The sequence below is a fragment of the Equus caballus genome, chromosome 1, assembly GCF_041296265.1.
Source record: "Equus caballus isolate H_3958 breed thoroughbred chromosome 1, TB-T2T, whole genome shotgun sequence".
NCBI classification, from domain to species: Eukaryota; Metazoa; Chordata; class Mammalia; order Perissodactyla; family Equidae; genus Equus; species Equus caballus.
In genome coordinates, this window is record NC_091684.1 from 124093266 (window position 1) to 124105964 (window position 12699).

Genomic DNA, 12699 nt, shown 5'->3' on the forward strand with positions numbered 1-12699 from the left:
TTCTCCACTTCCAACCACTATCTTCTTTCACCTGGATTATTTTAATATTGCCCTAAGTAGTCTCTTGTTTTGTTTTCCCTTTCCCACCTACGTTCTATTCTCTCATCTTAGCCAGAGGGATCCTTCTAAAGCATAAATTAGAATATGTCACTTATTTGCTTAAACTCCCAGTGTCTTCTTGGCTAGCTCAGAGTAAAAATCAAAGGCCTTAAAATGGCCTTGAGGCCCTGTTTTATCTGTTTTTTTCCCTCTGCCCTCTGCCTTCTTCTCCGTCCAGCCACACTGCCCACCTGGCTTCTCCTAGGGCATTGCAGGCACGTGCCTGCCTCACGACCCTTGCACATGCAGCACCCTTTGCTGGGATGTTCTTCCTCCTAAGAGCCACATGGCCAGCTCCTGCACATCCCTTGCATCTCCTAAGTCAGGCCTTCTCAGACTACTCCATTTGCTTCATCCTCTTGCTTCATAGCTTGTATTTCTCTATTGCATTTACCACCACCTCACATATTTCATATTTTACATATGATATTTATCTCCCTCGTCCAGGAGAGACACTTCTGTCTGTTTGTTCTCCATCTACCTGTTCTAGTTTTCTATTGCTGCCATGACAAATTAGCATAAACTTAGCAGTTTAAAACAAATTTATTAACTAATCTTATTGTGGTAGTCCTTTCACTGTATGTACATATATCAAATCATTACATTATACACCTTAAATTTACACAATGTTACATGTCAATTATATGTCAATAAAGCTGGAAAAAATTTAAAAATAAAAAGACACCTTTATTATCTTATAGTTCTCTAGGTCACAACACAGGGGGTTTGCCTGATGTCTCTGCTCTGGGTCTCACAAGACCAGAATCATGGTGTTGGCAGAATTGTGTTCCTTTCTGGAGGCTCTAGGGGTGAGTCCACTTCTAGGCTCATTTAGGTTGCTGGCAGGACTCAGTTCCATGTGACTGAAGGGTTGAGGTCCCTGTTTCCTTGCTACCTGTCACCTGGATGCCATTCTCCCCTTCACTCCTTGGCTCGTGGCCCCCTTCCTCCATCTGCAAAGCCAGCAATGGCAAGTCAAGTCCTTTATTTGTGCTTCAGATATCTCTGAGCTGGGTGTCTCTACCTCCCACTGAAGAAAGTTCTCTTTTTTTAATGGCTCAAGTGATTGTACTGGGCCCACTGGGATAATCCAGGATAATCTTCTGATTTTAAGGCCCATAGCTTTAATTTCATCTGCACTGTGCCTTTTGTCATGTAATGTAACATTCATAGGCATAACATTCACAAGTGTGACACCAGAGGGCAAAGATCCTGCCTAGGACATCCTCCCACCAGGACAGCATGGGACAGCAGGACAAGTGGCTGTTGCAAAGTGGAACCTTTATAGGAATCAATGCAGCAAGGTGCTGCTCTAAGCGCTGTACACATCATGTCATCATGGAGGTCACGTCATGATAGCAGGAGCCCTAAGAAGTAGGTGCTGTTACTACCCCATTCTACAGATGGAAGAACTGAAGCACAGAGCATAAGGGACTTGCCCAAGGCCAAAGAGCTGGGAAGCCCCAGTATTGTGGTCTCAGAGCCTGTGCGATAATGCACCCTGAAGAGAAAATACATATCAGGAAGTGCTGGGAACTGGTTTCTGAGCGTTCAGACCTTTGAAATGGGCAGGACCTGAACTGCAGTGGCCTCTGCCCTGGTCTGACAATCCTGTACACTCTTTAGGTTGTTTAAATTTGACTTTCTGATCATCTCTCTTGCTTCTTTTATAAACATCCTTGGTTGTATCAGGCTGTAAATGATTCCATGTTTATACCGCTTTCTGCCCCCCATTCAGATGCGTACCCTAATTCTGAAGTCGTCTATGTTTGGACCAATGGTACCACCAAGTCAGTGGTGGTGGCAGAAGACGGCTCCAGGCTGAACCAGTATCACCTGATAGGGCAGACAGTGGGCACCGAGAACATCAGTACCAGCACAGGTGAGACCCGGCGCACACAGGATGCCACACTCTGGGAGATGCCACACTGGAGGACCACCCTAGCACACCTCACCCTGTCCAACTGCACTCTCCTTTCCATCTGGGGCACAGCTGTTGTGCAGTGCTTGCATCAAGGAACCCTCCACGTTAGGCTCCCCTCCCTGCAGCTGCACTGGGAGGCACCAGCTGCCGGGGCCTGCAGCATTAAGGGCCATGCCGGGCATTAATCTGCGGTGCATTTGCCCCCATGTGAGCCGGCCCTGGTGACCGAAGGCCCTGCCCAGAGGCCGCATGAACCTGCTTATATAACACAGCCCTGCTGGAGCACTGAGCACACAGACATCAGTCTCTGCAGGGAAGGTAGATGGCTTCCTGCAGATACTCCCATTTACCTGCCCCTCTACCTCATGCTTTGAACATCTCAGAGAAGATTTCCCTGGGGTTAAATTTTGGAAAGCACAACCAAGCAGCATAGAAATAGCTGAGCCCTTACCAAGAAGAAAGCAAGTGCTCTCACTTCCATATGTATAGAGCTGGCCTGAGCCCCACAGGGGCAGTACCAGCCTGGCTTCACCTGGTGCAAAATGGGCAGCATGTCCAAAGAAACAAAATCCATTCCCCTTCCTCAGCCTGCAAAGTGTGTCCTCAGACACCTCCAGCCACGGGAGGTCCAGCTCTAGTGGTCACTGTCACGAGTCATGGCTGTGAGCAGGAGAGGGGACTTCATGGCTCGAGAGAGTCTCCACATGGCAGGGGAGAAAAGCATAACAGGGATGGAGTGAGCCCTGATTGCAGCATGAGTTCGAATCCCCAGAGGATACCCTCAGGGGAGCCCCTGATCAGCATCCCTCTTTGTCTGTTTTGTCAGCCCTTGGAGCTGGCAGGAAGCACGAGGACTTTCAGTACATGTCTCCCCTGCACAGGTGCTCAGTGCCTGCCAGCAGGCAGCGTACTGGACTTCCTGGGGAGAGGAGAGAGAGCCTGGCAGGACTGGGAGGATGGGGGCTTCACCTGTGGTCGCCACATTAAAGGGAAAAGAAGAGGAAATAGACCCGATTTTATGGGAACAAGTTAAAAGATGGCAATGCAGGAATTTTGGTTAAAGAATTGTGATGTTAATGAAGGGTGCTACTGTTTGGAGTTGTTTCATATAGTTCTTTAAAATTTTATAAATGAGCTTTCTTCCTCTATTTGCATTCTAGAAAGATGGTCTTTATTTTTTTTTCTTTAACATTGTCTGATATTGCTACCCTCAACTCAAAAATAAAACAAAAACAAAAGAACAGCAACAACAAAAAAGAATTAAAAGTAGGAGAGTAATTTGAAACCCTACTGCAAAGAAACAGAAAGGCAATTCTCCTCTTCAGGTGTTAGGAAAGGCAAAAGTAGATCGTTACAAAGAGCCAGTCTTTGCTACTAAATCTCTCTTACTCCCATGCTCTCTGTCCCTGTTTCTTTCTGCTGTGGTAAAGCCTGCTGGGCCCTCTCACCAGGTCTCACTTGCCTGGGGCCATGGGGAAGGTGTGTCTGCATCTACTGCTGAGAAATTTGGTCTCCTTTGACCACATGTGATGTTAGTGGTTCGTTCCATGTCTGAGGAACAGTGTGCCATGAGAAAAGTCACAGAGGGACACATCCACAGCTCGCCTTACTGCGCTCTGGGGTTCAAATCCAACAGCAAGCATCTGAGCCCTGTTATCAGTTGCAAAGGTCCCAACACTTTGCCCAAGCAGCTGGCAGACCACACCTGTATTAATAGTTGGCCCCACCTGGGGTATGTTTTAGTGGAGGCCCCAAGCCTCTGTTCACAGTTCCCTGGCCACACCATCTACTCTTTGCAATTCAGCCAAAGAACTCTTGTGCTCAGATCACCTGAACTCTGCCTCTGCTCCTCAAGGCATCCTTCTCATCTCCCCAGGGAGATGCAAATTCAGGTAGCAGTGGTGACTCTCAGTTTCACACCCCTTCCCACACCCTCCCATGGCAGCCTGCCCCAGCTCCTTACCAGTTCACCATCAGGGCAGCATCGTTCTCAGCAAAGAATGGGAGGTCCCCGCTCACCTCCCACACAGCCAGGCAGATCCAGAGAAGGCACTGGAGCATTGCCAAGGAAATGCCACCAATGTCCTTGGAGGGTGGCGGAAAGGATGAGTTGCCAGGACCTGTGGCTCCTGAAGCTGCTATTCCTCACTCTCCTCTTAGGCCTGGCAAGTGAGCAGGGAGCCTGTGGAGGAGTGGTTGTCCCCAGCTCCTTTGAGCCAACCCTGGTTGGGAAATAGGGAGAAAACCCTCCATGCACAACAGGGCTCTGTGATGTCGAGTTATATCTAGAGAGGCTAAATCCTGAAATCCTGATGGCAGTAGCAGCAAGGGGGAGGGTGGAGAGTAGCACAGATTGTGAGCAGGGATTAGGAAACACACAAATCTGATTTGACCGAGGAAAGGCATCTGCCAGCAAAGACTCTTCAGAGGCTGGGGGTCAAAAGACTTACTATAAAATGACTGTTAAGAAATCCATGCATCCTCCGTCCTCTCTGTCGCCCAAACAATACAAATAAATACTTGTCCAACAGGAAGGTGGAGAGAAGTGAGGCTCCCTGACCACCTCTGACCAAGGGGCAGGAGCCACAGGGCAGGAGTGAAGGACTTTAGGTGGCTGACTGCATTGATTTCCTATGTGCAGGTGAATATACAATCATGACGGCTCATTTCCATCTAAAGAGGAAGATCGGGTACTTCGTCATCCAGACCTACCTTCCCTGCATCATGACTGTGATCTTGTCTCAGGTGTCCTTTTGGCTGAACCGAGAATCCGTCCCAGCCAGGACAGTGTTTGGTGAGTGTCCCCAAGCCAGGCCAGGACTGGTGTTTTGTGACTGCTTCCAGCCATCCCCAAACAAAAGCCCCTGAACTCCTGGCGCTGCCTTTATTCTGTGACCCACAAAAGCAAGGGACCAATTAGTTACGAATTCAGTGTTAATGATTAGGATTTAGGATTGCTCTATGAACTAGGGCTGGGGAATAATGCATGGTCTACTTGATCATTGTTTCTGTTTTGAAAAGCCTTTCGCTGGTAGCCTTTTTTTGAAGTTTGAAATTGTCTGTCTTGTGATTTTGCTACAGTATTTTCACAGTTCTCTTAAAGAACTACTTTGTATTTTATCAGGCAGTTTCCTTTGAAATGTGCATGCAGCTTTAAAATTAAGCCCCAAGTGGTAATCGATATGTCATATGTGATATGATAGTAATAAACTGTATATATGATATCATATATATGTATATATACACATATATAAGATACATATGGATATATGATATCAAACATATATGAAAAGAATCTAGAACTACATAATTTGACTTCCCTGAGACATAAATTAAGTTTAGCTCAGGAGATACCCTGGCACAGCGCACATAGTCAGTGTTGATTCCTACTTTGAAGCTCATTTTGTCAAATTCGAGTAGCGATACTAAAGATAGTTTTGCAAGTCAGTTGTGATGATGGATGATTCTAAACTGTAAAGTGCAATTCTCTCCTCAGCTCTTACTATTGCACTTTCCCTTCCAAAGAAGGAAACTGTGGCCTGCATTTTATGTTAATGTTCCTGTAGTGTGGCCGATGCCAGAGAGCCAGAGGGTGGGGAGTTTCCAGGGAGTGGCCCAGGATTGTTCCTGTGGGACGATCTCTCTAGCTCTAACTACATCCTCAGCTTTGCTTGCCTCACTAGATTTAGCTTCAGGAATGTTTTCAGGAGGTGTGAATGTTGGCTCGCGGCCAGGCAGTCTCCCAGCTCTTTGGGGGAATATTAGTAGGCAGGCAGAGAAAAAAATTTAGTTTGGAAAATGCTGCATATTACTATCTGTTTCCTCTTGAAGATTCCCAATGCATGTCCAGGATGTTAAAGGACCCAAGAAGACACAAGAATCCTGTTCATGGTCATGCACAGAACACTTTCCCCCAGCACAATGATTAACTGGATTTCTAAGAAAAATCAAAGATACCTAGTGATTTCTCATTAAGCATTAATCTCATGCATGGTACCATGTTCAATGAATATTTATAAATACCTTTGAAAAATGACTTTGGATGAAAACTAAGCTGCTATGACCACTAGCTACATTACAGTCTTTTGGTGCTGTATGGGTTTCCTAGGGTGGGCACAACAGAGCTCAGGGGGGCCTAAACAACAGCATTAATTACTCACAGTTCTGGAGGCTACAAGTCTAAAATCAAGGTGTCAGCAGAGCTGGTTCCTTCTGAGGGCTGTGAGGGAAGAATCTGTTCCAGGTCTCTCTCCTAGCTTCTGGTGGTTCCTTGGCTTGTGGCAGCATAAATCTAATCTTCATGTGGGGTTCTCCCTGTGTGGGTCTGAGACACTAGTCATATTGGATTGGGGCCCACCCTAACGCCCTCATTTTAGCTTGATTTCTTCTGTAAAGGCTGTATTTTCAAGTAAGGTCACATTCAGAGGTTCTGAGGTTAGGACTTCAGCATATGAATTTGAAGGGTCACAATTCAACCCATACAGGTGCACTGCACTCACACCCCACACACACAGGCGCAGCCCCCTGCAGACAAAACATGGTAAGAAAGAAGGCGCAGAGTATGTGGAAGCCATGTGGGCTACAGGGTCCAGAAGACTTGGGCCGGATATAGGTTCTCACTTGCCAGCTGGTGAATTTGGGTACATTGCTAACTATATTTAAGTCTTTAAGCTCCTCACCTGTAAAATGGGGATAATGAGACCATCCAGAATGTAGCTTAGATCAGAATCTGTACTTAGCCAGTGTCCTGTATGTCATCATAATCTGCCGGTCCTAGAGAAGGTCCCCTTTAAGGGATCCGGCCTTGCTGGATAGTCTCTGCAAAGTTTCCCAAAAGGCAAGGTAGATGGCCACAGGCACCTTACACAGCAGCCTCATGGGGACATTGATTCCTCTTGGAGGGAGTGAAGTGCCAAGACCCAGATTCAGACCTGGTGCTTCTATTGCACCCCGGCTCCTATAAGTCTGCAGGTTGAGAAAGTCTGTGTCACTGATTTGCTTCGAGCCCACTGCTTTGAAGGTGCACAGAAATCTTTGTGAAGCTCTTCACTAGATGCTGCCTGAATGTCATTGCCCTTTCTCAATTGGATATTGCCTCTCAACCACAAAGAAATACCATTCACTTGACACATCTGTGTTGAGCGCCAGGTGTTTGCTGGGCTTGATTCAGGGCAGTGGGGACATAGTTAGGGGATGCGTATAAATTAGACCCACATCCCTGTGCTCTTGAGTTTATATTCTAGAAGAAGGAGACAATCAACAAGATAAATAAAATAAGCATATTTTAAATGCTATGAACATGTTAAGTGTTATGAAAAGTGTAGAGAGAGGGGTCCACCGGGCTGGGAATAAAAGTGACCAGTTCCTTCTCTGTCTTTGTCTGTCATGTTCAGGGGTGTCATACTGGGGTCTGGGTGCTGGTACTGACCCCTGTTTCCATTCCCCTCTCACCCCCATCACTGACAACCCAGGGGTGACCACAGTGCTGACCATGACGACCCTCAGCATCAGTGCCCGGAACTCTCTGCCCAAAGTGGCTTATGCGACAGCCATGGACTGGTTCATAGCCGTGTGCTACGCTTTTGTGTTCTCTGCGCTGATCGAGTTTGCCACAGTCAACTATTTCACAAAGAGAGGTTGGGCCTGGGATGGCAAAAAAGCCTCGGAAGCAGCTAAGGTCAAGGTACTGACTTCATTTTCCTCCTTATTTCATTCTTCCAGATTCTCATTTCTGAGAAAATGTGCCTGATTCTATGTCCAAATATAAGGCAGGGTGTTTCTCCTCTCTCCCCCCAAAATGATCCCTTCCCTTATGTTCAAGGTCCTTACAAAGTCTTACTCATAACCACTTTATTTTGAATCACCAGCTTCATTCAAGTGAAAGGTCTGATGTCATGTGAATGTGCTTGTTTATATTCAGGCCTGTTATTTTTGCTAAAGTACCTCCTGTCTGTTCAGGGACTACTTGTCCAGTTTTGAATTGTACAGCCCATTCTTCTGCTTGCTCTTTTGCCACTTCATCATGTAGTGTCCCTTTTGCAAGGTGGCTTTAAGGTCAGGAAGAGAGGAAGTGACTTATTGGAAGCAGCACATGAACAAAACAGACCCAGTTCCATTGGCAAGATGAGCTGGCTTGTTTAAATAACTCACATGAGTTATTCTGGAAGCATTACTCTGTTCCAAGCAATTAAATTAGTGAGTATTTAGAGGGTGATTAGTGACTAAATCTAAGAAATATTTGAAGAAAAATGTTGCAAAACATTCCAAGATGAACTATGTCCTTGAGGAGATGAGAATAACATACGTGGAATAGAAAATAAAACATCACATGATAAACTGCTCATTATACCATGCATGAAACAAATAAACAAATCCTTTGCTCTGAGAGAAGAGCAGGCCAGAGTTATCAGTTTAGACTTGAAGGTAAAACTTAATTTGTCCTTTGAAAAATCAGCATGAAGGGAGTGCTATAAGGCATTACGGAAGTCTGGAGTTATATGTCCTGACCTCCTAAGCAGGGCCACAGACCAGTAATGGCAACCCAAGACACTCCATTTCCGTTGAGGGCTCTCAGCTCTGTCTCATCCATGGCCTCATGCTTGCTTTTTGCATTTAATACTGCTGTTTCCTTTCTTATGAAAAGTCAGAGGTTCTGACTTGATCTGGCCCACCTGATTCTTGCCACCTCCAAGCACCGTGACTCTGCTTCCATGCCCAAGTTCAGTCACGGAAGACCCACTTCCAAGTCCAGCTTACTCACTTGGAGAAAGGTCTAGCGGGACCCATTCTGGGCCCTCTTGAGGAGAAGGGGAGGGAGGAGAGGGTCTTGACAAGTAGAAACCTCAAGAGTGGGTGCGTTTTGAGGGGTCGGGGTGGTTGAACAGGAGTGAGCTGACTGCAGTGGACCATTGGTGGGGAGCTGGGAAAACATCTGTAGAGGCAGGGTATCCTCAGACTATGGGAGTTCTTGACAGAAGCGCCTGGGCTTGATTATGCCAACAGATGGGGCCATGAAGGATGTTTTTTGGGGGGAGGAGCAAGAATAGAGTCTGAGGAGAGGGGGCTTCCCAACACCCAGCAGTTGTGTTGTTGGGAGGTTAATCTTTGCTAAGGGACTAGGTCTTGGATGGCCATGTGATGGTAGACTGATGATAGCCAGGTCTGTAGTGGGAGAGCAGATGGGTCTCTGTTGCAGAAATTGAGGCTATCAGGCCCATGACTGTGAGTCCAGGAGGAGGGTGAAACCCTGGGCTCAATAGAGAGCCCTAAAATGTCAGATGGGCTCGTCATCATGGTCAGCTATCATGTTCACACTCAGCCCCACTGTTATTACTACTTCCCATAGATATGATATATATATATGTATATATGTATATATATATATACATATGTGTGTGTATATATATGTACATATATATAAACTGTAGTCACCATGCTGTACATTACATCCTCAGGACTTTCTTATCTTAGAACTGGAAGTTTGTACCTTTTGACCACCTTCATCCATTTCTCTCATACCCCACCCCCCCACTTCTGGCAACCACCATTCTCTTTTCTGTATCTGTGAGTTTTGGTATTGCTTTTATTTTCAGATTCCACATATAAATGAGATCACACAGTATTTGTTTTTCTCTGTCTGACTTATTTCATTTAGCGTAATGCCTTAAGGGTCCATTCGTGTTGTCACAAATGGCAGGATTTCCTTCTTTTTATGGTTGTATAATATTCCATTATGTATATACAAACCTTATTTTCTTTACCCATTTATTTGCTGATGGACACTTAGGTTATTTCCCTGTCTTGGCTGTTGTGAATAATGCTGCAGTGAATATGGGGGTGCAGATACCTTTTTTTGATACAGTGATATATTTTCTTTATTTACTCTCTTCTGTTTTCCATATTTTATTTAATGATACTATATTTTACTTTGGTAATGGAATAGAGTTTTTTCCAACATTTTATTACACAAATTTTCAAACACATAGCAATGTTTAAAGAATTTTACAATGAAAATCTGTCTATAATTAACATTTGTTATGCTTGTGTCATCTCTATCTATGCATCTATCCATCCATCCACCCACACTCAATCCATCTGTAAATCCATCTTATTTTTTGATGCATTCAGAGTAAATTTCAGATGACAGTACATTTTCCACTAAATATTTGAGCCTGCATATAATTAACTAGAGTTCACTTTTTGTTTACTGTTTGATTCTTACAAAGCAAAATTTACATAGCACGAAATGCACAGATACTAAGGGTACATTTACTGTGTCTAATGAACATGTTCACCTGTGTAACCCAAATCCTTATCAAGATAGAAAACATCGCCAGCACTCCAGGTAGTTCACCATTGCCACTTCCCAGTCAGTTCCCATCCCCGCTTCAACAAAGTTAACAACTATTCCAAGTTTTTCCACCATAAATTACTTTGTCTGTTGGGGAGTTTTATATCTAAAACTGGCCATGTGAGGTTATAGGCTTAGAAGTCTGTGGAGGACTGCCCTTGGCCAGAGCTAAGCTGATGTTTCTCTGTCTCTCTTTTGAGAACACACCTTTAGAACCTTTAGAAGTGAGCTAAAATTACCTGCAAATGGCATGCCCTTACATTCTTATTATGTTTTGCAGAAAAAGGAGCGAGAACTCATACTAAATAAGTCAACAAATGCTTATACTACTGGGAAGATGACCCACGCCCCCAACATCCCAAAAGAACAGACCCCGGCAGGGACTTTGAATGCATCTTCAGTCTCAGTAAAACCTTCTGAAGAGAAGACTTCTGAAAACAAAAAGACTTACAACAGCATCAGCAAGATCGACAAAATGTCCCGAATTGTATTCCCAGTCTTGTTTGGCACCTTCAACTTAGTTTACTGGGCAACATATTTGAATAGGGAGCCGGTAATTAAAGGGGCTGCCTCTCCAAAATAGCCCACCACACTCCCACATTCCAAGAGAGCCATACTCCCAGTGGAATGGTACCGAGGAGAGGTGGAGCGTAGAGGAACTTTCCATATTTGGGCTATCTTTCAGGAAATTTTTGCATGTTTAATAATATGTACAAATAATATTGCCTTGATGTTTCTATATATAACGTTAGATGTTTCAAAGATGTAACATTGGTAAACAAAGCAAACAACTTTCTAGAAAAACAGGAGACAATGGCTCTGACACTCAGATGCTCAGTATCTTACATTGATAGTTTACAAACAAGTATATTTTTAACTGTTCCAAGTGTTACCTAACAATGTTTTTTATATTTCAAGTGTCATTTCATACAAATTTTCCCAGCAAATAAATATTTTAGGAAATGCTCCATGATTATTACTTGACCAACTCTCTCAAGAAACAAAGATCACAAAGAGCACATTTTTCATTAAGAAGGAAACTGCGCATTTATGTACAAAATTAATTGCCTTTGATAATTCTTACTGTTCTGAAATTAGAAAGTATTGCATGATCTTACATTATAAAATAGAATAGACAAACATCTATGTGGACAGATTTAATAACAGGAATATATAATATGTTAGATTAACAGACAAAATATTTGCCCAAGGAAAAATTCAACTGCTTAAAATAAACTTCTTTCCCCCCGCCCAACTCCCCCCACTAACTGAACAATGACCAAGAAAGAAAAGGAGATGTTAAAACAGAAAGTGGTGTGATGACAGTCTTGGCATTTGGCCTTTGTGTTCACTGTCTGAAACATTGACCAGCTCTCACTGCAGCCAGTATGTTGTGCTTGAGTGGCGAGAAACTGTGAGTTATTTTCCTTTTTATTTCCTTGTATGTATTTCATGATTGACTTATTGCTCTGTTAGTTTTTGTATATGAACCTTTGTTGTTCACTAAAAAATAAAAAAATGAACTGATCTTGTGGATAAAAGTCATTTTTGAAAAAAATTTCATATATTGGTGGACTCTTTTCCAAAAGGCGACATAAAGGAAATTCATCATGAAATTGCTTGGAGAAAAACCTTTTACTTGGCAGTTCACTTCTGTTCCAATCTAATTCCCTGGAGTAGGATGTAGAGATAAGGCTGATTTCAACCACAGTAAAGGTAAATAGGTAAAACCAGAAGTTCTTTCTCATCACATACATCTTCACAGTACAGTGGGTCTCTACTTGATAGAACCCTACCTGGGGGTGTTCCCAAGGTGAGTGCTTGCTATGCACAAGGTGACTGCTCAGTCCTTGGTCCATGCCTTCCTTTTGCAGTTTGTGAACAGTGATGAAAAGTACTGCATTTGGACCATCTACTTACTGAAAGGAACACTTTCTACCTCCTCTGTGATTCACTTGAAATTATAAAAGGCGAATTATGACTCTTAGCAAATGGTATCAAAGTTAGGGCTGCCTAATTTATTACTTAATGGTACACAGTTATTTAAAACCCATCCACCTCGTGTTTGGTAGACACAGGCATAGCTATGGCCATGGACACATGCATAGGCAGATATTCGGCAGTGTCTTTCACATTGAAAAATCTTGCAAATGCCCACAGCATCCATTCAGTGAAAACTCCAAGTATTTATCCTGAGAAACCTTTTCATAAGATTCAAGGTAAGTTATCATATTTTATCAGAGTAGTGGGAGAGAGCCATAGAACTACTATGTTCTTCAAAAAGGCAGGTGCCCAATTTTTGGCATCCCCAGTTCATTAAATATGC

The 12699-nt window shown here is 43.9% G+C and overlaps 1 protein-coding gene across 7 annotated transcripts in view; it reads left to right on the top strand.

Annotated features, from left to right (window-relative positions):
* The window catches only part of GABRA5 (gamma-aminobutyric acid type A receptor subunit alpha5), a 72444-nt gene extending 60544 nt beyond the window's left edge, over positions 1-11900 (top strand). For all 7 annotated transcript variants that reach the window (XM_023652053.2, XM_070231411.1, XM_023652057.2 and 4 more), the window contains 4 exons: positions 1838-1981; positions 4665-4817; positions 7495-7706; positions 10654-11900. In XM_023652053.2, the coding sequence (XP_023507821.1) occupies positions 1838-1981; positions 4665-4817; positions 7495-7706; positions 10654-10956 (812 nt within the window). In that variant the 3' untranslated portion in view covers positions 10957-11900. The remainder of the gene's footprint in view (positions 1-1837; positions 1982-4664; positions 4818-7494; positions 7707-10653) is intronic.
* The last annotated feature ends 799 nt before the right edge of the window (positions 11901-12699 follow it).